The 23665-nt window shown below is 39.0% G+C and overlaps 1 protein-coding gene across 1 annotated transcript in view; it reads right to left on the reverse strand.

Annotated features, from left to right (window-relative positions):
* tgfbr2l (transforming growth factor beta receptor-like) overlaps nt 1-23204 on the reverse strand; it is a 60716-nt gene extending 37512 nt beyond the window's left edge. Inside the window, 1 exon segment of the mRNA XM_052028197.1 lies at nt 23026-23204. Coding sequence (XP_051884157.1) covers nt 23026-23077 — 52 coding nt within the window. The 5' untranslated portion in view covers nt 23078-23204.
* Nucleotides 23205-23665: the final 461 nt, after the last annotated feature.

Raw genomic sequence — 23665 nt, forward strand, 5'->3', positions numbered from 1 at the left:
CGCGCTTGTGGGAGAATCTAGAACCAGAGGTCACTGTTTAAAAATAAGGCATAGCCCATTTAAGAAGAGACAATGAGACTTTTGTTTATTTCAGAAAGTTGTAAGTCTTTGGAACTCTCTTCTTCAAAGGATGGTGAAAGCAGAACCTTTGAATGTTTTTAAGGCAAAGGTGTATAGGTACTCCATAAGCAAGAGGTTACTGCTCTGCAGCTAGACAGGAGTGCAGAGTTGAGGTTACCATTAGATCAGCATGATGTCATAAAACAGCTGAGCAGGGTCAAGGGGCTGAGTAGCCTAACCCTACTCTTAATATCTGTATACATAGGTACATTACCAAATCTAGCTTGCTGCACTCTTCATGGGAGGTGCAATCAAGTGTGATGAGTATTCTATAAGTGAAAGTATGAGGAATGGTACAACACAAAGAGAGTGGGCTCCAAGACTATGGGAAGATACACTGAGGCCTTGATGAATGCTGTGGAAAGTAGGAGAGATGTCTGATACCTACAAATGGCCAGGAGGCCCTTCTGACACAAAGAAAGAAGGCATGTGGGAACAGATAGTGCTGAGGATCAGTACAGCTCTGTAGCCCCAAGTACTGAGATGTGCTGCCACAGATGCTCCCTGACAAATGTCCCACCAATGGTAGCTCTAGCTTGAGATGGTGTCCTCTTTACCACATTTAGGTCATTTGTCTACCAACAATTACCTCTCATGAAGCTTCCACTCCACTTTCACACATTTAATGCTGCTATTAGTTTCTCTAACACTTTATACCCACAACCAGCTATTCAATTACAACAACCATATCGCCCAATAACATTACTGAACTCAATATTACACTTTCCTGTCCCTTGTTGGAGAAGATGGCACACTCCAAGAGACAGACAGAGCTAAATGGCGGGAACAGCCATGCTTATATGCTCTAACCACCCATGGTAGAGAACATGTTGGCCATTACTGGCCTGCCCGTGCAGACACCGTGGCCACCAACAAGTCTGAATATATTGAAGATGATAGAATCCTTGTAGCTAATCCTTTCCACCTCTGCCTTTCTGTCAACCCAAAATCTCTTCTGACTGTTAGGATGCAGATGGTATTAGCATGCACCTCTTACTTTCTCTCCTTCCCTGTACCATAGCCTTACACTCACGCCTTTTCTTATTTCATGAACTGCAACATGGCCAGACAGTGGGAAGCAACCAGAAGGTAGTGATGAACCTTCTTAATTTCAATGTCATAGCTACCAGTTCAGACTCTATGAATAGTTCAGAGGGTAATGCCAGATGTGTCTGCGTATCATGAAGCACCTATAAATTCCACTATGCAATATAAGGACTGAAATAGAGCAGATGCAGAAGGTGCCCAATATCACCCATTGGTGTTCACAAGGGCATGCTCAGTGCATTGGGAAGCCTGCCAGAAAGCCTGCATTCTATGCCAAGGAGATTGGCACCAATTTGGCAGGCACACAGCATGGGGTCCATTCTTTCCAATGTGGAAGTGGGTGCTTAGTTAAAATGTGTATGGTGCTGTATAACAGGGTTAATGTTTTAGGTTGATGACCCTTCATTTTTCTCTTTTTTTCCCCAATCAACCTCAAACATTAACTCTGTTTCTCTTTCCACAGAGGCTGTCTGACCTGCTGAGTGTTTCCAAAATTTTCTGCATTTAATTCTGAATTTGATCTATGGTAATTCATTGTCAGGACTCCAAAGACTTCAGGTGACTTCAATAATATGACGTCACATCTGTGGTAATTACTTGGAAATCTGTTTTGCATTTCTACTGTATACACGTGGCAGTTTAATTATCAGCTGATAAAAACGTCTGCCTCACTCTGCCTTCTTCTCCATGGTCATCCTATTCCACGCACTTCATTTCTTTGAACAGATGGCATGCCAGCTACCAGGATAGCTGTGGGGAAAGCCAAGTCACTGCTGCCACAATGGCTCTTCAGATCTCCAGAGCTGTGCACGCTTGCATGATAATTGATAACACGCACCTAGCTGCAGTCTGTCATCAGTGTCCAAGGGGATCTGAGTCCATGTCATTAGCCATTTTTTGTAGGGAGATTAGTTGGAGAGAGGACATCAGTTTAAAGCCATGGGGAGTGAAAAGCAAAGGGAGAGGATGAATGAAGTGCAGGTTGGAGTGGCAGAGAGAGAGGGTGAAGAGACAGAATGGGAGAGAAGGGAAGAGTTTAGACCAAGGGCTGAGGGAAGCAGAGGCGGGGAATGGGATAGAGAGGAATTTTAAGGAAGGGGAGAGAGGGAAATGTAGGAAGGGGTTTGGAATGAGGGAAGAGTAGTTTGGAGCAGGGAAGAAGGAACAGAGTGAGGGAGAGAAAGGAGTGAACGGTGTTTGTAATAAGGGAGGGAGAAGGGGAAGGGAAGACAGGGGGGGTCAGATTGGGGAAGGAGGGTCAACTTAGGTGGAGACAGAAGATTTAAGTTGAGGGGTGGCATAAAATATCAGAATAGGAGAAAGATGACAGGAGAATATACAACTAACGTATATCCCCAAGTCCCTCAAAACATGAATTCGTCATCTGCAATTTGCAAACCCTATGAAATGTATGCAGCTCCTATGATTGTGGTTCTAACAAATCTGAGTGCTGTTGCTGGTATATTTGTAAATGTTGCCAAAATGTACTTCAATAGTATGATGTCACATCCGTGCTAATTACTGACATATTTGTTTTGCATTTCTACTGTATACATTTAGCTGTTTAAGTATAAGCTGCTAAAAATGTTTGCCTCACTGAGTCTTCATTTTCCATGGTTGCCCTACTCTGGGGACTTCATCCTTTTAAACAGATGGCATGCCAGCTACTAAGATAGCTGTGGGAAAAGCCAAGCTTGATAATGTAAAGCCAGAGGTTATCTCCCATGCGCCATTCCCAGGTATATTGGTCCAAAATGTTCCAAATGTCTTTTATAGTGGGAGAAAAAAACCCAAGGTGACTACTAAAATTTGGCTCACTCACTGGGAGCTAAAAAAAAAGAGCATTAAATTAGATAACACCGGAAAATGTGCACTAAGATTTTATTGCACAATTAACCAACACTAAAGATGCAAATGTCATTCTTCCACCTCATCATGAAGGTTGGATCATCCAGCCAGTGAATACCTATGATGTCCAACTTCAAAAGCAGAAAGCAGCAGCTGAAGTCAATTATAGCTGCGCATGGCCATGGAGAGTGGACAGTGGTGGAAGATATTGCATAGATTTGGGAAGATTGATGGAAATCATGGCAAAGCACAGGCAAAAATGGTTAACCTAGTTTTCCAACATTACTTTGGACAGCTTATCTGACAAAGTCCTCTACTCACAGGGACCCAAGATACCGTCAAGATCCGTAGTGAGGTCTTGTTAGAGGTCAATGCTTTAATGATGCACCAAAGTCACAAATGCATTGCTGCAAGAAATGTAAGAACTTAATACTCATGACCAAGATTAACAATGACAGTATCAAGTCCCGCCTCTCAACCACCATATCATTAACCTCACACAGTGCTCCAAGCTATACACCCCCATCAACAACTTCCAAAAATCAGGGCCTAATATCAATTTGCCCTATCACACTCACAGACCTGCCACTATTTCAAGCCTTGTGTTCACATTTCCTATTTTCCACACATGGTCAGCTATTTAACCTTGGAAGATATTTAGGATAATTATTAACATATCTCCTTCACTCTTGAAGGAGAAGATGGTGTATAAATTCCATGAGCAACAACAGAACAGTAAGGGACTAGTCTGTGTCCATTGATTCAGCAGCTTGAAAGAGCATTTTGGCCTATACAGTGTCCATGGTTCGAGATGGTGCAGAGATCACTGAAGACAAAAGTATGCTGATATCTAATTGTTCTTCTCATAACCCTCTTCCCTGTTATCCACAAATTCTTTTGATTTACAAGCTATAGATTGCGTAAGCATTTATGTTTCCCCTGTCCTCTTCTCTCACAATGACCCTATCTTCGTGCCTTTCTTCTTTCAGATAACCTGGATCTCTCCATTTGCCTAATTGGGTGCAGTTCCATCCAAACTCAAATATCTTGACACGACCAAGATAAAGCAACCCCTTTGATTGGCATCTCACCCAATGTGTTAACTGAATCATCACAAATCATTTTGACAGGAATGGCATCAAATCAGCAGTAGACGAGAACTGACCATCAAGACCTCGCTCTTCCAAGCCCATGTGGTGGTTGGTGTGCAATGGTTACTCCATGTTAAAAGAAGTTTCACACAGATAACTTCCACTCCCCTGAATTAGAATGGAAGCAAGTAATCTTCCATCCCAAGGAACTGCCTAAGAAGAAGATTTCATGCATCACACAAGGTACCAACTATATAATTTCCTGAATAGCATGAGCCACATTAAAAATATGCTTGTGATTCATGAATAAAATTGGAAGCAAGTCAACATTAGTACAATAGAAAAAAATCAGCTCTCCATAACCCATTTTCAATATTATCATGTTTATCATGGGAAAAAGCTGATCAACATTTTTTTAGGGAACTGTGGAACATTGTTCATAGTGTTTGCAAGCTCAAAAATGTCTTGTAAGCTGGTGTTCACTTCAGGGCAGATACTGCAATCAATGTGGTTAATTCAAACATTTAACACAGTGGATACTCTTCTATTTTAAATCAAGCATTGATTCAAATTAATGAACATAATGCAGAACAAATTGCAATTTACATACAAGTGAAATATATATGTTACTATTACTTCTTTTATTATCTGGTCACAGAACGTAGAGGTCACTGGAAATTCCAGCATTTACCACCCATCCCTACTTCCCCCTGACTGAGGAAGCATATAAGAGTCAACCATATTGGTGGGTCTGGAATCACGTATTGACTAGACCTGGTAAGTTTGTTTAAGTTTTCTTCCCTGAAGGACATTACTGAACCAGATTTTTTTAATGACTTTTTGGTAGTTTAATGATCACTGTTAGGGTAAATTCTTAATTCCAGATTCATTTAATTATTTGAATACACCAGCTGCCATGGTAGGATTTGAATTTGTGTCTCTGGATCAATGGTCCAAACCCTGGCTGCCAGACAGGTAACTTAATTGCTACCCCATCACACTACCCGTATGAACGAATTACAAATTAGTCCAAGTACCTTCTTAACAAGGAAAATACCAGAGAATGTTGGGACGAATCTTTTAATTTTTTTTCTCTATGGTCTCAGGGTCAAGTCCTCAGGTTGGATATGCCAATTAATGGTAGGTCTGGACAGTATACCATGGTACCACTAAAATTCCTGGCAGCCCTTTTCTCCTGTTGCTTACTTTCCTTCAGGAAATGAAGTCAAAAGAAACCTAGAAAAACAATCTCATAGTTGGGAACTTCCTGTCTTTCATACTGTATGAAACTATAGTAGTCCTCTTATAATATTCAGCATGTGAGAAACTCTTCCTGTAATAATGCATGTTTTTCAAATTAAGAATTGGCATTTTTACTGCATGATTCCTAAAGATGATATTTTTGACATTACTTCTTTTAGCTCATATTTGTGGATCATATTACCTGCAGACCTTATCGACCATAACGTGGCTGTCATGCAGTACAAGTGTAATGGTCATCACAAACCCATAAAGCAATTTTCTGACTTAAAGCCTGTACAAATTTATAAGCTGATGGTAATTTTTGGGTTATGAAGATGACATATACAAAAGATTCATGAATTTCTATAAACTTAAAAGCAAATCAGAATGTTTGTGTTTGAGACAATGGAAACTTGGCTGGGCATTGACTGGAAGATGTCACTGGAATAATTTCAGCCCGTCTTATTTCCTTTATCTTGTTCTATACTCTACAACAACATTCTGTTTGGGAATTGTGGTCATTTCAGGTCTGCATATAAACTGACAGGCTAAAGTTGTTTTATTTGAGTTATTTCCTGTGGTTAAGTTAATTCCAAGTCCTGTTAGTTCTTAAGAGGAACTGTGCCAAATCATTTGAGTTGGCAATAACAGATAACAGGGGGATATTGTGTTTTGCAAATTTTTAGAAATGCTCTCTTCCATTTTCTTCAGGGCACCATTTTCATCCAAGGTTCCTTACTTTGTCTTGACGTGGGGAAAATGTTGCCAAAGTCATGCACGTTATACACCCCCGATTGCCTGAGAAAGTGTTGGTTTGTGTTCTCATTGCTCCTTCATTAACAGTACTCCCACTTGGCTCAGCTCATTCACATAATTACATTCAGCACTGCCTTCATTCTTTCTGGACTGAACCATACTGATCAAAGAAGTTATCTTTAAAACACCTCAGAAATTCTTCTCTCTCATTGTCCTCTCGTTCCCAGGCATGGTATCAACATGGGGAGCACAACAGAATTTTGCTAGTTTAATCAATGCTGGGGATGTTCGTCAGGAGAGGACACTGATGTTAATCCACTTATCCTTCCAGTAAATTTGGAGAATTTTGCAGAAATTGCTGGTAGTATCTTTCTTGTGCCCCAGAAGCATATAGGAGAGCAAGGATCACTGCCACCTGGTAGACCATGGGTTTTGTATGAAATCTGACATCTTAATCTTCACCAATCGATCAAAGTCTAAGCTGGCACATTGAAGTGGCTGGTGAATTTCATCATCAATGTCTGCCTTTGCTGAGAGGTAGTTCCCGAGATAAGAGAAGTAATCCACAATTTCCAAGGTCTCACCATAAACCTTTACTGTTGGAGGGATGGTGTAGCACTCCAGAGATGTTAGTTGGTAGAGGACATTTGTCTTGTTAAGTGCAAAGCTCAGCCTCTCACATGCTTCAGTGAACAAGTTGACAATGGCTTGGAGCTTGGTCTTGGAGCACAGACAAACTCAAACATTGTCTGTATCCTGCCGTTCAGCCTCTAAGGTTTGGGTGACCTTGGTTCTGCAGTGAAATCACTATAGATTGAGTAGTTTCCCGTCAGTTCTGAAAACAACCTCTACTTTCATTGGAAGTTTGTCTGAGGTGAGGTGAAGCATTGGGTGAAGATTGAAAAAAATGTCAGGGCAATGATGTTGTCTTGTTTGACACCAATCTTCACTGAGATTGGCTCTGCTGTCGACCCATTGGTTAGGATCATGGCTTACATGTCATCATGAAGCAAACAAAGGATGGAGATGAACGTTCATGGGCCGCTTAATTTGAGAGTCCTTCTTGTTCATTGGGGTTGAACAGGGCCATGTTTATTTTTTTCTCTACCTCAGTCAATACAGTATTAGGTTGATCAAATCTAGGAGTGTCCTTCTTGGGAAGTTCCTCAGGATTAAGGATGACTTGCTTCCATCCCAATTCTGGGGACTGGAAGACATCTAGGTATGAAGTTTTTTAATGTGGGGTTAGGGTTGTACATCGCTACCACACAGATTTCACAGAATGAGGTCTTGGTCCAATGGCAAGGAGGTCCAAGACTGGAGACAAGATTCTGCTGCACAGAATAAGTGCACACTCAAAATACACACACGCACCCACACGCGCACACAGACATGCAACTTGATACACAAATGCAAATCACACACACTCCGAGCACAGGGACACACTCTGACCAATATTATCATGGACTCAAACACACATACTGCTCTCATCTGAATGGCTCAACTAAACCCACCATTTTCTTTAGAAAGTCTAAGCTATTTTGATCTTTAAATAACATTATACTGCAGTGCACAGGCATTACGCTGGGAAGCCACAGATGCCATATTGCTTTTTTTTTATTTTTCAGGCGTCAGTTTATAAAATGTACTTGCTGTTATACAGTTTGTACTAAGCAGACTATATAATAAAAATGCCATGTGGGGAAGGAGAAAGGGAAATGGAAAAGGGAAAAAAGTCACACACTAGGAAGAAACAAATGACAAACATCCTGCGAGTGTTTTTTAACAGAAGAAACTGCCAACTTATTCAGTCTGTTTCCATAGATACCAGCAAACCATTACTTCCCGCTACCTGGGGTCATGCATAAGGCTAAATTTAAATGACATATCACCATTTTATCTGACTTTCAAAACTCAAAATAAAAGGACCTTCTGCATCAGCATTGTTAGAAGTGCCAATTAGTTCAACCTTACAATGCTCCACTGTATTATGATACAGACTTTAAATCTCATGGGAATCCTGGCACATGTATACACTTTAAAAGGAGCTAAGTCTTTCTTAGAAAAATAGCTGCAAGCTGCAATATGTTTTATTAGGTTGTTATTATTTGTCTACTAAACAACTGCAAATGGGTAGACTCATGGCAGATGCAATTTAATGCAAATGTGTAACATTTTGAGAAACACTTCGATAAACAACATGGAGTGGTGTAATCTAAACGGGTGATGGCTTTGGAAGGCACAAGCGATAAAAGACCAGGAAATGAACATCATAAATCATTGAAGTTGGCAGGGCAAGCTGATAAGGTGGGTTAAGGAAGCCATTTAAATAGAAACACTGGCTTTTTAAATAGGAAGTCACTGGTTAAGCCTCAGCTAGATTATTGTGTACAATGCCAGGGATGAAGGACTTGGAAATGTAAAGAGCTTGGAGGTTTTTCTACACACGGCAAATGCGCTTAAGGGAGGAGTAAATAGAAGTATTCAAAATTATGAAATATTTTAATAAACCTGGAGGCCTTTTCTCCCAAGCATTGGGTCAACAAGCAGAGACTATAGGTATGACGTTATTGGCAAGGGTAATAGAGGGGAAGTGAGGGGACTTTGTTCTAGACAGAAGGTTGTTAAGATCTGGATACGTTGTTTGAAAAGGACTCCATTGGAACTTCCAAAAGACAAGTGGGCATGAAGAGGACTGGGCTGAAGGGTAATGGAGGTAATCCTGGGAAGTGGGACTAAAGTTAACAGCACTCCAAAGAGTCAGCATAAACCCAACAGATCAAACAAGCTTCTTCTGTGCTTTCTGCTCTCAATGTCCTGAACGCTCCAGATGTCAGAGCATTACAGGGTGAAAACAGATTGAGGACGGGCAGCAAAGTGGCTTAGTGGGTCACACTGAAGCTTCATGGCACTAGTGACCTGGGTTTGATATCGATTTCTTATGCTGATGATGTGGAGTATGTATGTTCTTACTGTGACTGCATGGGTTTCCATTGGGTGTTCTGGTTTCCTCCCACATCCCAAAGGCATCCTTATTGGTAGGTGAATTAGCTACTGCACATTACTCCTAGTGTAGGTGGGTGGTAGGAGAATCAGGGTGGAGTATTTGGGCATGTGAGAGGGAATAGATTGCGAATGGGGTATGAGATTGATGGGATAGCTGAGAGATAGCATTGACTCGATGGGCCAAATGGGGTCCTTTTATGTTGAAAGAATAATATGGGAAAATGATGTATGTTTTCTGGGTTGAAAGCCTGGATGAAATAAGTGCAACTACTCAAATCCCATGTAAATGCTGAAGTACAATCATAACGAATTTAGTTTTCACTTCTCAAATAAATTTGTTTTAATCACTCTGATCAGGCCTTTGGCACGATTCTGATATGGCAGTTATCAGATATACAAGTAACATCCTCTGTAACTGGGACAAAGGTAAACTATTCTTTCTCTTCCTTCTCATGCCACACTGTTCGATGATGCCTTTCTTCCAACATCCTATTAACTGAGACTGTGCTCACATGGTTTGGTAATCCATCCAGTCATAGCCAGAGGTTCTCCTGCAATGACTTCTCTTCATACTCATGCACTGTTATCTCTGATGGTCCATAAGAATGTCCTCCTTGCCTCCTTGCTTCCCACCTATTTCTCATGCAGGAGCTGCCTCTCAGTGGCATTATTCAAAAGTCAACCATCTAGAAATTAAATTTCACCCTTTCTTGGTGCACTAAACGTGCAATTGTGAAATTGGCCAAAAAAACCCATCAAAAACATACAGCAGCTTGCACACAGAATCACTCTGTCTGCAGTTCCTGTTGGGAGCCTAACATATACAAACATATGAGAGGCATAGACAGGTGAAAACTTTTTCCCATGACAGTTGTATCAAGAGGACATTGGTTTAGGGTAAAGGGGGAGAGGTTTAGAGGGTACCTGGGGAAGAATTTTTTTCACTCAGAGGATAGTTGGAATCTGGAACACTTGAGTGGACACTTGAAGCAGGCTTCTCACATTTAAGAAGGATCAACAGGAGTACTTGAATTGCCAAGACATATAAGGCTATGGAACATGTGCTAGTAACTGGAATTAGTGTAGATGAGCAATTAATGGTCAGCATTGACATGGTGGGCCAAAGGGCCTCTTTCTGTGCTGTATGACTCCATGATTTTAAGGGCACACAATAGCTGTGCCACTGCCTCGCTCATAATTGGGAGGTGCATCAGAGTAGCAATCACAGACCAGTGTGTAAAAGGCTACCACAGAGGTGAGGGAAAATATGGGATTGGGAATAGATGTTAATCTCCTGTGTGTATGGCTACCCCATCTCCCACATTTATGATCTGTCCCGTACTGCAAGAAGTTCCATGCCACTGCAAAATGTGAATGATCAAGGAACCAAGGATCACAGCATGTAAGTTAAATGTGAAGTGTATAAAGAGGCTGCAATCAACGATTGAACAACCAGAGATTATGTTTCTCTTATCCTGAGCATTGAAACCTGAGATTAGCAGATGCTGTGTGCAAGCCATCGATGTCATAGTAGGTGCACTTAAATTGACATTTCATTGCCAATCACAGTATGATATGCTCCTAGTTCCTTTATGTGTATTCAATGAAGGCAGTAGGTTGCACCCAAAAGCCCCAATTTATGTCAGAATGGGAGGACATGAGCACAACCTGTGATGTCATTAGATGCACAGATGATGTCAGGGAAACATCAGTCCCGCTAATGTGAATTGCATAGGGAAGAGCCTTGGCCAATTTCCCAATAGGTGTAATTTCATCTGGAAATGATCACTAGCACAACATTACCTGGGAAAATCACTTTTATGTGCAATTTCCAGATGAAAAACATGTACGTGGATTCAATTTCTAGTCCGGCATCATTATGAATGTGTTTGCAGGTGGTACCTGGCTTTACTTCACTACCAGTGTTGACACCACCACTGTCTCTGAATTGTCCATTGTTTATCCTAACATGGCTGAGCAGAAACTTCCTCCAACCAAATACTGGCACAATAAGCCAATGCTCTTGTAGAGTGTGTTGCAATATTTTGCTACTTTAAAAATGCCACACAATACAGGGTGCTTTTTGAACACATCTTAGCTTATGGAAACTCAATGTTAGTAGTTGCAAAGCTATCCCTTCATTTGTCTTATAAGGAACATTTTCACATTTTTTTCTGTGCAGCAGCATGTATATATTTGGAGAGCCATTTTTTCTGACAACAACCAGCAGGTCAAAGTTATATCCCATCTATTATTTGGCACAAGCACCAAATTCAAAGGGAAGGACTTTTCTGGCATGCAAACAACATATGTAAGTTAACAGAAACTGAAGAAAGAGCAGCTAACTTCAGTGCAATTATGCCAGATACATGTGGATAGCTTACTACTTGAGTTATGCTAGAGAAAGAATAGTGGGTGTAACTTGGCCTCAGTTACTCAAATTTTCTTAGACCAATTATGGTATTCTCTCTCACTCTGCTGATATTTTGGAATCATATTCTACAATTCATTTCAATTTATCATGAAAACCACAAACAGTGTCTATAACAATAATTTTGGAATAGCAATAATTATTTATAAATTTTTGATCCCACTATATCAAATTTCATTGCTGAGCATTGTTATGTTAAAATTAATGCAATACCATGAAGTCAGGTTTAACACTATCAGTCAACAATAAGTTTATTACACAATTGGAAGAGGAGTGAATGTGACCCATATGGTCATAATATTCCTCACCTCTGGAGATTGGATCATTGCCATAATGAATTCCAAACCGACTTTGCAATTCATTAGAAAAGTGCCAAATAATGGAAAATAACTTGTCACATAAACGTTGGAAGGAAAAAACAAGGCAGACAGATGAGACTAAGCTTAATGGAAAGAATGAACCAAATAAATGAAGCATTGCTGTGTGCAGGAAAGATGTTGAGAAGGTAGAAACAAAGAGGGGTGGTTGGCTCTAGGTCCATATCCAGATGTGTTCTAGAAAGACATTGATGAAAAGTGAAATCTGCTGGTTCATTCTCAATTCATTCATAAACACCTTCTAAACTTACAAAAACAACTTTCTGATATTAGTTGGATGCACTTATCATTGTGTATATGTGGCTTTCTTGAGTTTATTTTTAAATTCTGCAGACTGAAAGGATTTACCATGCAGTTTGATTATAGACAAAAGGTAATATTTATTCTTCACAGACTAAGTTCCTCCCCCAAAGTTTATAAATTTTAGAATCATTCATCTGCCTATGAGACGGATCAAACTAAAGGTTCACATTAACTGACAAAAAGTTAAAATAGATATTTTTTTAAAGGTTCCCTATCTACATATGAATTATATTCTTTTAGTGACATTGTGATGCCATTGTATGTCTGCAGAGGAAAGAGTATGCTATTCAGCTAATGCTGCAAACATACCTAGAGGTTCCAGTGAATGTCAAGAACTGGAGGTGGTGTGCTGTCCCTATCCAGCAGAGTTCCCAACATGAGGGAATCATTAGACTATAAATTTTTAACAGGGCACGTACCAAAGGGGCCCATAAGGGGCATCATAATAAAAATCTTTAAGTGCACTGTGCATTAGACTGACATATTGCATATGGATCATTAACACTTTAATGTATCACTTGTACTTTGTACCATTCATGGTGTACCATCAGAAGGTGGCCATATTGCACAGAAGCTAGCATATCACCAAATAAAGCATAAAACTGAACAATAACCCTGGAATGTGCTAACTCAACATGATAAGGGGTTGTCCTGAAAGTACAAAGAGACAACAGTTGGTTACAATTTAAACTGAAGGTTTATTGAGAATTTCACCATTATTTTTTAATGGACAAACCCAAGAGTACATAAAAGCACAGCTTGTAACAACACTGAGTAGAGAACTACTGGAAGAAACTGGCAGCAGATTTTAAACCTGTGCCCAAAACAGGCAAGGCACAAACTTTTTCAAAAACACATCATTCTGTTCAAGCCAATGTTTTCTGTGCCTGATTGAGAATTAGTGAGCAGATCACTACTGTTCCTGTAAAAGAACATTTAGGTCCTAAAGCAAGGTAGTTCCTGCATGTGTCTTCCATGGCTGAAAGAAGTCCTCATTTAAAGAAGTGGCTGGTGAACTCTGCAGGAAAAGATGACAGGATGTCTTACCACTCATTTCTGTGAGGTAAATCAGACCTTCCCAAGTTAAAATGACTCCTCTCTCAAATTGTGCTATTTTACGACTGGCTCTCCTACATTAGGACAATGCCTACATAAAAAAGTACTTCATAGAAACAGAAAAATAGGTGTAGGCCATTCACCCTTTCGAATCTCATCTGCCATTCAATGCAATCATGGCTAATCCTCTAACTTTAATACTATATTCCCAGTTTCTCCATATCCCTTGATGTGCTTTGTGTCTAGGAGTCTATCTAACTGCTTTTTAAGTATATTCAGCCTCCACAGCCTTACATGTTGGAGAATTCCATGGATGCCCAATGGTATGAGTGAAGAAATTTCTAAATATCTCCCCTGCATCTTGAGACTGTGACACCTGGTTCTAGAGACTCCATAGCCAGAGGAAGCATCCTCCATGAATCCAGCCCCTTGAACTCTGACTGTTCCACACTTTGGCAGGTCCAAAGGTCATGAAAGGTGCTACTAATGTGCAAATCTTTCACACTTTCTCCTACAAGTGCTGGAAGTATGAAATTTATTTTCTGAGAAAGCTGGGTTAGGCTGTCCTAAAAAGCTTTCAATTTTAACTCTTTATTTTGTGTATTTTTCAGCATTTTACATATTGCTATTATTCTGCTTTCCAAGCCCAAACTTTTTTTTCTGGAAGCAATAGTAAGATTTTAAATATAAAAGTAAAAATGACTATATAATCTACTTTAACTCCACAAACTAATTATGAAATTTGAGCTAATCTACCCAAGAAAATTACAGATGTGTATTTTACCAAGTATGATGCCAGAATGTGATTTGTACACAAAACACATTGTCCAGATTTAATGCAGGTGCCAGATCTCTGGTGACATTACTCGTGATAAATCAGAAGACATGTTTTCTCCATTATTTGTGTCCATGTTCCTTATTTCTCTGCCAATTGACTTATTTGTTCTTTCATTTTATCTTCTTGTTCTCTTCTGCTTGTCTTCTCAGATTGGCAAGCAGTAAGAAGGAGGGAGAAAGTGATAGGCTATTGGGTAAGGTTGACCCAGATGGAGCTGGAGGCTGGTGGGTTATCAATGGCTCTGGATTAAGAATTATAACCAAAAAAAAGAACAATCCTAGATCACAGACTTATTTCTTGGGTGACATATAAATAACCTCATATGAAGGAGAGAGGAGATACAGTTGAGAATCGGCAGTATGAGGATGCAGAAAGAAAGATCTAGGAGTGATGGGACTGTAGAGACAGTGGGAGGCAGTAATAGAGAAAGGAAAAACAAATTAGGACAAGAAAAACGGTGATGAAGAAGGCCTTTGGCACACTGGCCTTCATCAGTTAGGGCAGTGAATATAGAAGTTGGGATGTTATGTTGCAGTTGTACAAGATATTTGTGAGGGCCACATTTGGAATATTGTGTTCAGTATTAGTCACCCTGCAATAGAAAAAATACCATTAAGCTGGAAATAGTGCAGAAAAGATTTATGGGGATGTTACCAGGATTTGAGGGACTGATTTATAGAGAGAGATTGAGCAGACAAGGACTTTTTTCATTGGAGTGTAGAAGACTGAGAGGTGATCTTATGGAGGTGTATAAAATCATGAAGGGCATAGATAGGGTGAATGCACACAGTCTTTTTCCCAAAGTTGAGAATCAAGAATTAAAGGGCATAGGTTTAAGGTGAGAGGGAAGAGATTTAATAGGAACCTGAGGGCAATTTTTTCACCCGGAGGGTGGTCCATAGTATGGAATGAGCTACCAGTGGAAGTGACTGAGGAAGATACATTAACATCATTTAAAAGGTACTTGGAGACAGACATGGATAGGAAAGAGTTAGAGGGATATGGGCCAAATGTGGGCAACTGCGACCAGCTTAGATGGGCATCTTGGTCGGCATGGACCGGTTGGGCCAAAGGGCTTGTTTACATGCTGTCTGACTCTCTGACTAAACAAAAGACAAAATAGGCACTTGAGTATAAGAAAGAATTAAGAAATTTCAGTTTTCCTTTCAATCTGATGCATCTTCACTAAACTAGCATTTCTCTCCAGCACAAGGTTATTTCCCTGAGCTGAGCTGATTCACTGACCACTAGTCATTGTGTAGTTCAGGATATGTGAGCTGTATATTAATCTCCTATTTAACATCGAGTAGGATATCCGGGAAGTATCAGGTACAAAATAGAACCTGCCAAATCAGCTCCAAATGAGATTTCTGCTTCTGTCTAAGTTATTCTGAGAAGCTAGAATGGGATTCATAGGCTAAGATATATTATTATAAACACACAGTCCAAGAATTTTCATTTGAGCACAATAGATGACCCTGGCATTAATTGTGTGGAAAATTGCTCCAGTTTTCAGAAGTAAGTTATTTGCTTAAGATTCTGCTCACATCCATTTGCATATTTCAAGCTGTAAGTGTTTCCATGAACCAACAGCAGCTTTGGAACTTTTTTCCTTTAAAAAGAACTTTGCTTTAAAAATTGTTCCTTACTATATTTGAAAATAGTAATCTGGTATAGTTTTATTTACACTTTATAAATAGAGGCATGTAGCACACAAAAAAAAAGCATATTGATCAAATTAGTTGGTCTACTACTTGTGATAAAACTAATTTTAAATAACTGAAAATGACTTGTTAAAAAATCTACAGAACTATTTGGCCTTCTGAAGTCAACTTCTTGTAAATAATATGTAAAATTTTTTAGAAGTGCCTGTTTGTGCCCATGCACCTAAGATAACATTTGGCATAAATTTAACATTTTCAAAGGCCTACAAATTAGCAGGAAACTTACCATGCTAAGTGATTAGATCTGTTTGGCTTCCATAGCATTGTTCTTTATAATACTGAAAATGAATCTGGAAACTCCATTTGCTTTGGAAGTAATTTATGTTTAAAATTTCTCAATCATGTGCACTGGTTTGCCAATTTTTGGGTGATTTGTTTGGAAATGTCACCACAAACCAACAGAAATTCCTGGTCATAGTACTTTCAAAATTAGAAAAAGCTCTTCAAAGCATAATACAGGGGCCTGAATGGATTTTTGAATTTAAAATTCAACAGATTTGATTCTGGAGATGAAGACTGATGGTGCCATAGGGAGGGAGTTCTCCTCTCTTGATGAATTCGAAGCTAGTAATTGATTTCACAGAAACATAGACAAGCTAGTAGAACATGACAGATGAAATTCTCAAAGAGAAGCGACATGATATACTTTGGTAGGAAGAATGAAGAAAGACAATACACACTATGTCATACAATATTCAAAGGGCTTGTGCATAGGCCTTTGAAAGTGAACTGAGAAGTCAATAAAAAGACATATACAGTTGACTTCTGATTTACCAGTCTATGGGTTAACTGTGCAAGGGGGAACAAAAGCTCATGCTTTATGTCTTACTGAACTCAATGTGCTCTTGCTGAAAGGAATATTTGCAGTTTGGTAATTGAGAGTCAACCCAGGAAGGTACTTAGTATAAAGAGGCCCAACTGGAATAATATGTCCAGTTTTGGCACCTCACTTTAGGAAGGACCTGATGGCTTTGATTCTGGGGAAAGGGATTAAAATTACATGGATAAACTGGACATGATGTGATTGACAGATTTAAATCACTGGCGATTTAAATAAAAGTAAACAATTTTCAATGCTGAAAGGTTGAGAATCAGAGGTGTAGATTAAGGAAAATCAAAATGCTGATGCTGGAAATATGAAATGAAAACAGAAAATGATGGAAGAACTCAGCAGGTCAGCAGCATCTGTGGAAAGAGCAAGTAGTCAATGAAAGAAAAACAGTCAACATTAACTGTTTTTCTTTCATCACAAGCATGCCTGACCTGCTGAGCTTTCAGCATTTTCTATTTTTATTAGTGTAGATTAAGGACATACGAGACAAAAAATATGAAACAAAGAAAATTCCAAATGGTTAGGATTTGGAACATATTGCCTATTGGTTGGTGGATATGGCTTCATTGTTAGCCTTGGAAAGAAAATTAGATAAATATTTGATTAAGAATGAAAGTACAGGGATATGGAGAAACACTGGGAGAGAGAAACTAACTGGATAGCTGCTAACAGAGTTAACACAAACTTAAATGGTCATAGGTCTTGTAATCTGCCATGATACTGCAATTTTCTCAATAACAATTACTCTGATGACCATTTGGAGACCATCCTGTTGATTCAAATGAAACCTAATTTTATGTTGACATGGAAATCTGTACATAGTTGATTAAAAACAATATACCCAAAATTAAAGGTACATTCTTGTGATGAAACTTTTTCACTGGATTTCAGTAATTAATCCCACATGTGCCTTAAGTACATCTGTAAATCTTATGTGCTTTTCTTAAATATTTGCTGATTAGTGCTGGCAAATGTTCTTAGCTTTCAGGCTATATATATTTGGTAAACAGATTACATATGTTTTTAATAAATATATCTGGGATCACTTTTACTTGAACTAACATCAAAAGTAATGCTAGAAGAGTGTGAAGAATGGATCATCAGTAGGGTTTATGTTTACAACCATTTTCATTGGCTTCAGTGTCATATTGTCAGTTCTACATCAGTGGCAGCTTTCAAGTACACTGCTACACAACAGATAACCAGTCTTCTAGCGATATCTTAAGTCAAAGGAAGGGTATAATAACTAAGAATTGGACAATATGCTGAATCTGAAACAATTCCAAACACGACAGCAAATTCAGTAGCTCAACTTGTTTGCCAGTGGGACATTTAATAATTCTTGATTTTAGCTAGTTTCTGAGAAAACATTTCATTGATAAAATGATAAAGTCATGCCTAAACCATGTCTATCCTTGATAAATACAGCAAACAAAGACCACTCCTTTGTCAAAATTCTATTTAACTACATCGACTACACAGTTTTGGGTTCCACTCCTAATTCAATCAGAGATCTTTACTATGTTGAAGGAATATTAAACCTAGCTATTTAAATAGCTAGCACTATTTGACTTGGGTTTTGTATTATAGAACTACTTACTTCCTCAACAATTGCACACTGATTCTCATTAGCAAAATTTGCCAGAATATATGGAAGTGTGTCTCTTCAATAATCAACTGTGAGGAAAGGTGCATAGCAGTGGATTATCAATTGCTATATCTGTAATGATTTTCTCATTAAACTATTTAACTATTAGACTACTGGATCAATTAAACATAATCAGGGTTTATAAATAAAAGAGATGATTACATTTAGAGAAAAGAAACCTAAAATGTCATCACATAATCGAAACAGAGCATGTACAAAGTAAACACTGAGGAGTGAAATCATAACTTCCTTAAGAACCAAGTGCACAAAAAAAGTCATCTTGGATTCAAAAACCCTTTGTTTTCTGCTTTTTAACATTCTGTTATCTTTGTAATATCACCCAATGTTGAAAATGAAATACCATTTTCCTTCTAAAATCATATCAAACTTTCAGAAGAGACCCAGTTGGGTTTCAGCATTTTCCACTACACCTCGAGCAGGATGGAGAGAGTATTGGGTCAGTGGTCAGGAAAGGGTTAAACTCCAATATTAATTCTTGATAGTTCTGTCTTTATTATTGGTTATTTATGGCATTAGGTAAGTGTAGTTTAAGGAGGGATATACTCATACTAGAAGCAGTTCAGAAAAGATTCACTGCGTTGATGTAAAAACAGAAAATGCTGGAAACATGCAGGAGTTCAGGTAACATTTGTGGAAAAAGAAACAGCTAATGTTTCAGGTGCAGGATCCTTTTGCAAAACTGGGAAGGACAGAAGATAAGTTAGTTTTCTATTAGAAAAGGTAGGGTGGGGTGGGGATGGGCAAAACAAATGGAATACCTCCGATAGGGTGAGACCAAATGTCTAAAAGTAGCAATTAGGAGCTCATTATGCTCTGTGTTATTTGTTGTTCTAGGCAATGGGACTCACTCAGCAAGCCAGACTATCCATATGGAGAGAGAAAAACTGAGCCAAAATGATGACAGGCAAATGGCCAGTTCAAACTGTCAAACAGAAACAAAGATTGAATTAGCTGAAGGTGAAGGATTCAGTACTGAGTGTGGGAGGCTGCAACATACCCAGATGGAAGATAAGGCGCTCTTTCTCAAATATGTTGGGCCTCATTTTAACAGCGCAGGAGGCCACAGACAGAAAGATCAGATTGGAAGTAGGGTGGGGAATTCAAATAACAGGCAACTGGAAGCTCAGGGTCACTCCTGCAGACTGAATACAGGTGCCCTGCAAAGCAATCATGCAATCTCCATTTAATTTCTCCAACAGCGAGGAGACATTGTGGACACTGAATGCAGTACACTCACTTGGAGTAAGTGCAAGTGATTTGCTGCTTTATCTGGAAAGTGTGTTTGTGTCCCCGGATGGTGAGAAGAGATGAGGTTAAATGATTGGCATTGCACCCTCTGCTGTCCCAAGCATGACATTATAACTATCAATTCTGACAAAGGTTTAAGGACCTGAAATGTTAACTGATTTTCTTTCCACAGATCTCCATCATTTTCTGGTTTTATTTCAGTTTCCAGCATCTGTAGTTATTTTTTATTTTCATTCACTATGGCACATGAATGCAATAAAAATGGAGGGTTATGGGCTGTGTAGGAGGGAAAGGTTAGATTGATCATGGAGTAGGTTTATACAGGTCGGCACAACATCGTGGGCCGAAGGGCCCATACTGTGCTGTACTGTTCTATTTTCTAGATTGATTCTGGGGGTGAAGCATTGGCATGCAGAAAGATTGAGAAGCTTGGGCCTATACTCATTAGAGTTTAGGAGAATGAGGAGTGATCTTACTGAAGGTTAGAAGATTCTGAGAGGGCTTAACAGAATGGATGCTGAGAGGATGTTTCCCCTCATGGATGAATCTAAAACTGGGTTTATGGTTTCAGTGTAATAGGATGTCCATTTAAGATAGGAGAAGGAATTTCTTCTCTAGGAGTGTCATGAATCTTTGAAAATCTCATTATTATAGAGCCTGTGGAGGCTAAATTATTGAATGTATTCAAAGTTGATATTGATTTTTAATCTGTATGAGAACTAATGATAATGGGGAAACAGGCAGGAAAGTGAACCTGATGCTAAGATCAGATAAATGTGGGTAAATATGTAACTGCAAATATGTAGGTAGTAACTAAGTCAGTTTTTTCCAAATAATGCACTCATTCCTCATTATTCATGAGGGATATGTTTCAGAGATGCTCATGAATAGCAGAGTTTGTGATTAATAATTTTGGCCTAAATAAATCTACCATCTTGATTCCCACATTAAACTATACCAGGTAATTAGTAAGATAAGTACCTGAGTAAACTGTAAATAAATAAATACTATCAAGGCATTAAAAAGCATTCATAATTATAGTATGTCACGGGTCTGGAAGGCTATAGTACTGAATATGTGCAGGTTTGGAAACAACCAGACAACAGGCTGGAGTATGGTTAACCCAATCTGTGGACTCGTTGTTCCCTCGGACAATCTGTGGACATTGCCAATCCTTCTGTCTAATCTTGCCTCCACATTGGCATGATTCTGCAGCTCTGAGAACTTCAACCCTTCTTCTGCATTTCAGCAAATCTCTGCTGCCTTTTGGTGGCCTTGTTCCATTAAAATTCAAAATTCATGTTCTACAGCTTTGTCCTTGTAGTGTTTTCATTGTTGGCCTCCTTTCTTCTGCCATCCATGAGCTCTTATAAAATACTTGCTCTGCTAACCATAGTCATTCAACCTAACAACCTGCCCAGCCAGTTAGAGCTGAACCATGATTAGCATAACCTCAGTGCTGTGCTTTATCATATTCTAGTAATTTATTGTTAGAAATCTTATCCTCCTCCCTGATGAGAAGTTTCAAAGACATCTTGTTGAATGAAATATGCATATTATTTTTGCATTTCAAAATGTGTCTTAACCATAATGCATTTTCCAGTGATGAACTCCCCTAAAAACCATAGATATTTCACAACAATATGTTGAAGTATGCAGAAATAACAAATGGAGAATGTTAATTATCCAACATAGATACAGCTAGAGGTAATTGCATTTGGAGGATAAAGGGGAGGCTTTCTACAAAACGTCCAAGTCTATTTTCTAGATCAATATGCCTATTGCCCAATAAAGAAGTTGGAACCAGTCCTGGGAAAAGAAGTGGGCAAGTACGCAGTCTATGTATGGGGAAACATTTTCAATTAATGATGAAAAACAATACTTTGGTTTGACATGGAAGTTAAAAAGCAGAGGGGAAGATCTGGAAGAAAGCAAACTTCGGGGGGAGGGGGGAAATAGGAACGAACACAAATAAAAGCATATTATATATCTATGTGCCCCTCATTTCCTGCATTGCACCTTGAATAACTCTTCGGATGTCAACATTGTTTATTAAATAGTTGTATAATATTAAGTATATAATCGTCTCAAATAATAATTAAAATAAGTGATGTTATTTGTACGACACAGAGGCTATGGAGATCCGACTGTAATTTGAGAAAGGCATGAGTTAAATACTCCATAAAGAATGAATTATTTACACCTAATATTTTAAGTCTGTGGAAAAAAAACGTTCATTTAGCTCAGTGGGAGCAAACTGATGAAAATATTTAGTCGTATGATAAATATGTAGACTAGTTGGATACTTTGCGGAGAAAGAGAATGGGAAAGGGTCCGAAAGAGCACAAAGATAGAACGAACAATTAGCTTTCTGATTCGAAGGTCCCTACTTAATGAAACGTTGCAACAATTGAGACCATATTGCCAGGATTTGTCAACCTTTTGTCCAAATCCAAAGAAACCAACAATAATAAACCATTCTGATATTTTAGTAAATACCGAACTAAAGTTAAATTTTAGCTACTTTGTTCAGTGACTTCTTTCGACATTCCGTTACTTCAGCTCTCCCTGGCGAGCAAGGACCACGGGTTCAGGATTGGTGACTTACACCGTGCAGAAAATGTCCTCAGAACCTATTTTTTTCCAGCGTAAAATTATAAATTGATTTTTTAAAAGATCTGTAGATCTCTTGTTCTTTAAATCGTAATTTGAATATTTTGTTTCCAGTAGTTTGCATAACCAATTAAGGTCGGTGAATTTAAAATTAGGCTTGGTTAAAGCAATATTTTGAAGTTTATGCCTTCCCATTGAGTTCCCCTGGGATCTCATAACATACTTCGAGTGACTGGGCGCTTGCCGGGAAGCAATTTACTCTGTGCTAACGCGTAATCAGTACTACTGATCGCACTACTTTTATTTAACTGTAAAAGTTAAAGTGTGCGCAAACACGGATTTCTGCTTATATTAATCTGACATTAAAGAATATTCGTCAAAATGAGCAAATTTAAAACTGGCTCAATGTTCCCAGCCGCAGGCGGAACTTCAGCAAATGTGGTCACTGAAACGATTCTATTAAAAACTAGGCAGTCATTCTAAACGGAGACTTTTCCTTTGTTTTCCCTCCTCTCTGAGATACCGATTGAACTAAATAAAAGGCAGCCGTTGCCGGGATCTATTACATGCAGAAGCTGTGTTGAGAATATTTGAGGCACTCGGTGAAAAATCTGGTCTCAGTGATCAGAATGATGAAAATTTGATGTCTATGTCGGTAAACACTATAATCCAGCATTCTGATTTAGAGTGGACGTGTTTGTTAAAAATGCTGAGAGTTACACTTTATGAGTTAAGTAGTTGTTAAAGCTGGAAAAAGCTGCGCTTGCTCTGATTTACGATCCCTACCCTCTTAAATCCTGATGGTGTATTATTTCTTCACTTACCGGAAGCTAGAACCAAGACAGATGTTGGGGTTAAGACCCTCCAGCAGTCCATTCTCCTTCCAGGGATCCGAGCATGGAGAATCCTACCGAAAAACAGCGACCGATCTATCTGCGCTTTTTAGTTCCATCGTGTAGTCTCAGTATAAAGATCATTGCAGGCACACGTGAGGGACTCATGCTGCCCGGGCTTGGGGTGCCTTGGAGGGACTTTACTGGAGGCGGGTCTGGTGCCAGCTGTTCTGAACTTGCCTTTAAACTCCAACTACAAGGCTCTTTGCGGGGCCGCCCAGAAGGAAGGTTTTCAAACGTCAACAAATCAAATTTCCACCAAAAAAAACCCAACGGCGACAAATCAGCCACTTTTTTTAAATCAAACGGTGCAATTCATGGAACAAAACTTACTCCCGTCTCTTTTTGGGAATAACACTCAGTTGGCGAGTGTCTACGTCCCTCAGTTTGCAAAACGAAACACATGTGGGCTTCTAAATCTGGAAAAAAAAGTTTCTCTGTGATTCATTGAGAGAAAACAGCAAAATATATGAATCCCATCATCTGTCCGGATAATAAACTTCATTGGGTAATTCAATTATCAGCATATATTTTAAATCTGTTTAAGTGCAAGATTTTATTCATTCTGAAG

The sequence above is a fragment of the Pristis pectinata genome, chromosome 1 (assembly GCF_009764475.1).
Source record: "Pristis pectinata isolate sPriPec2 chromosome 1, sPriPec2.1.pri, whole genome shotgun sequence".
NCBI classification, from domain to species: Eukaryota; Metazoa; Chordata; class Chondrichthyes; order Rhinopristiformes; family Pristidae; genus Pristis; species Pristis pectinata.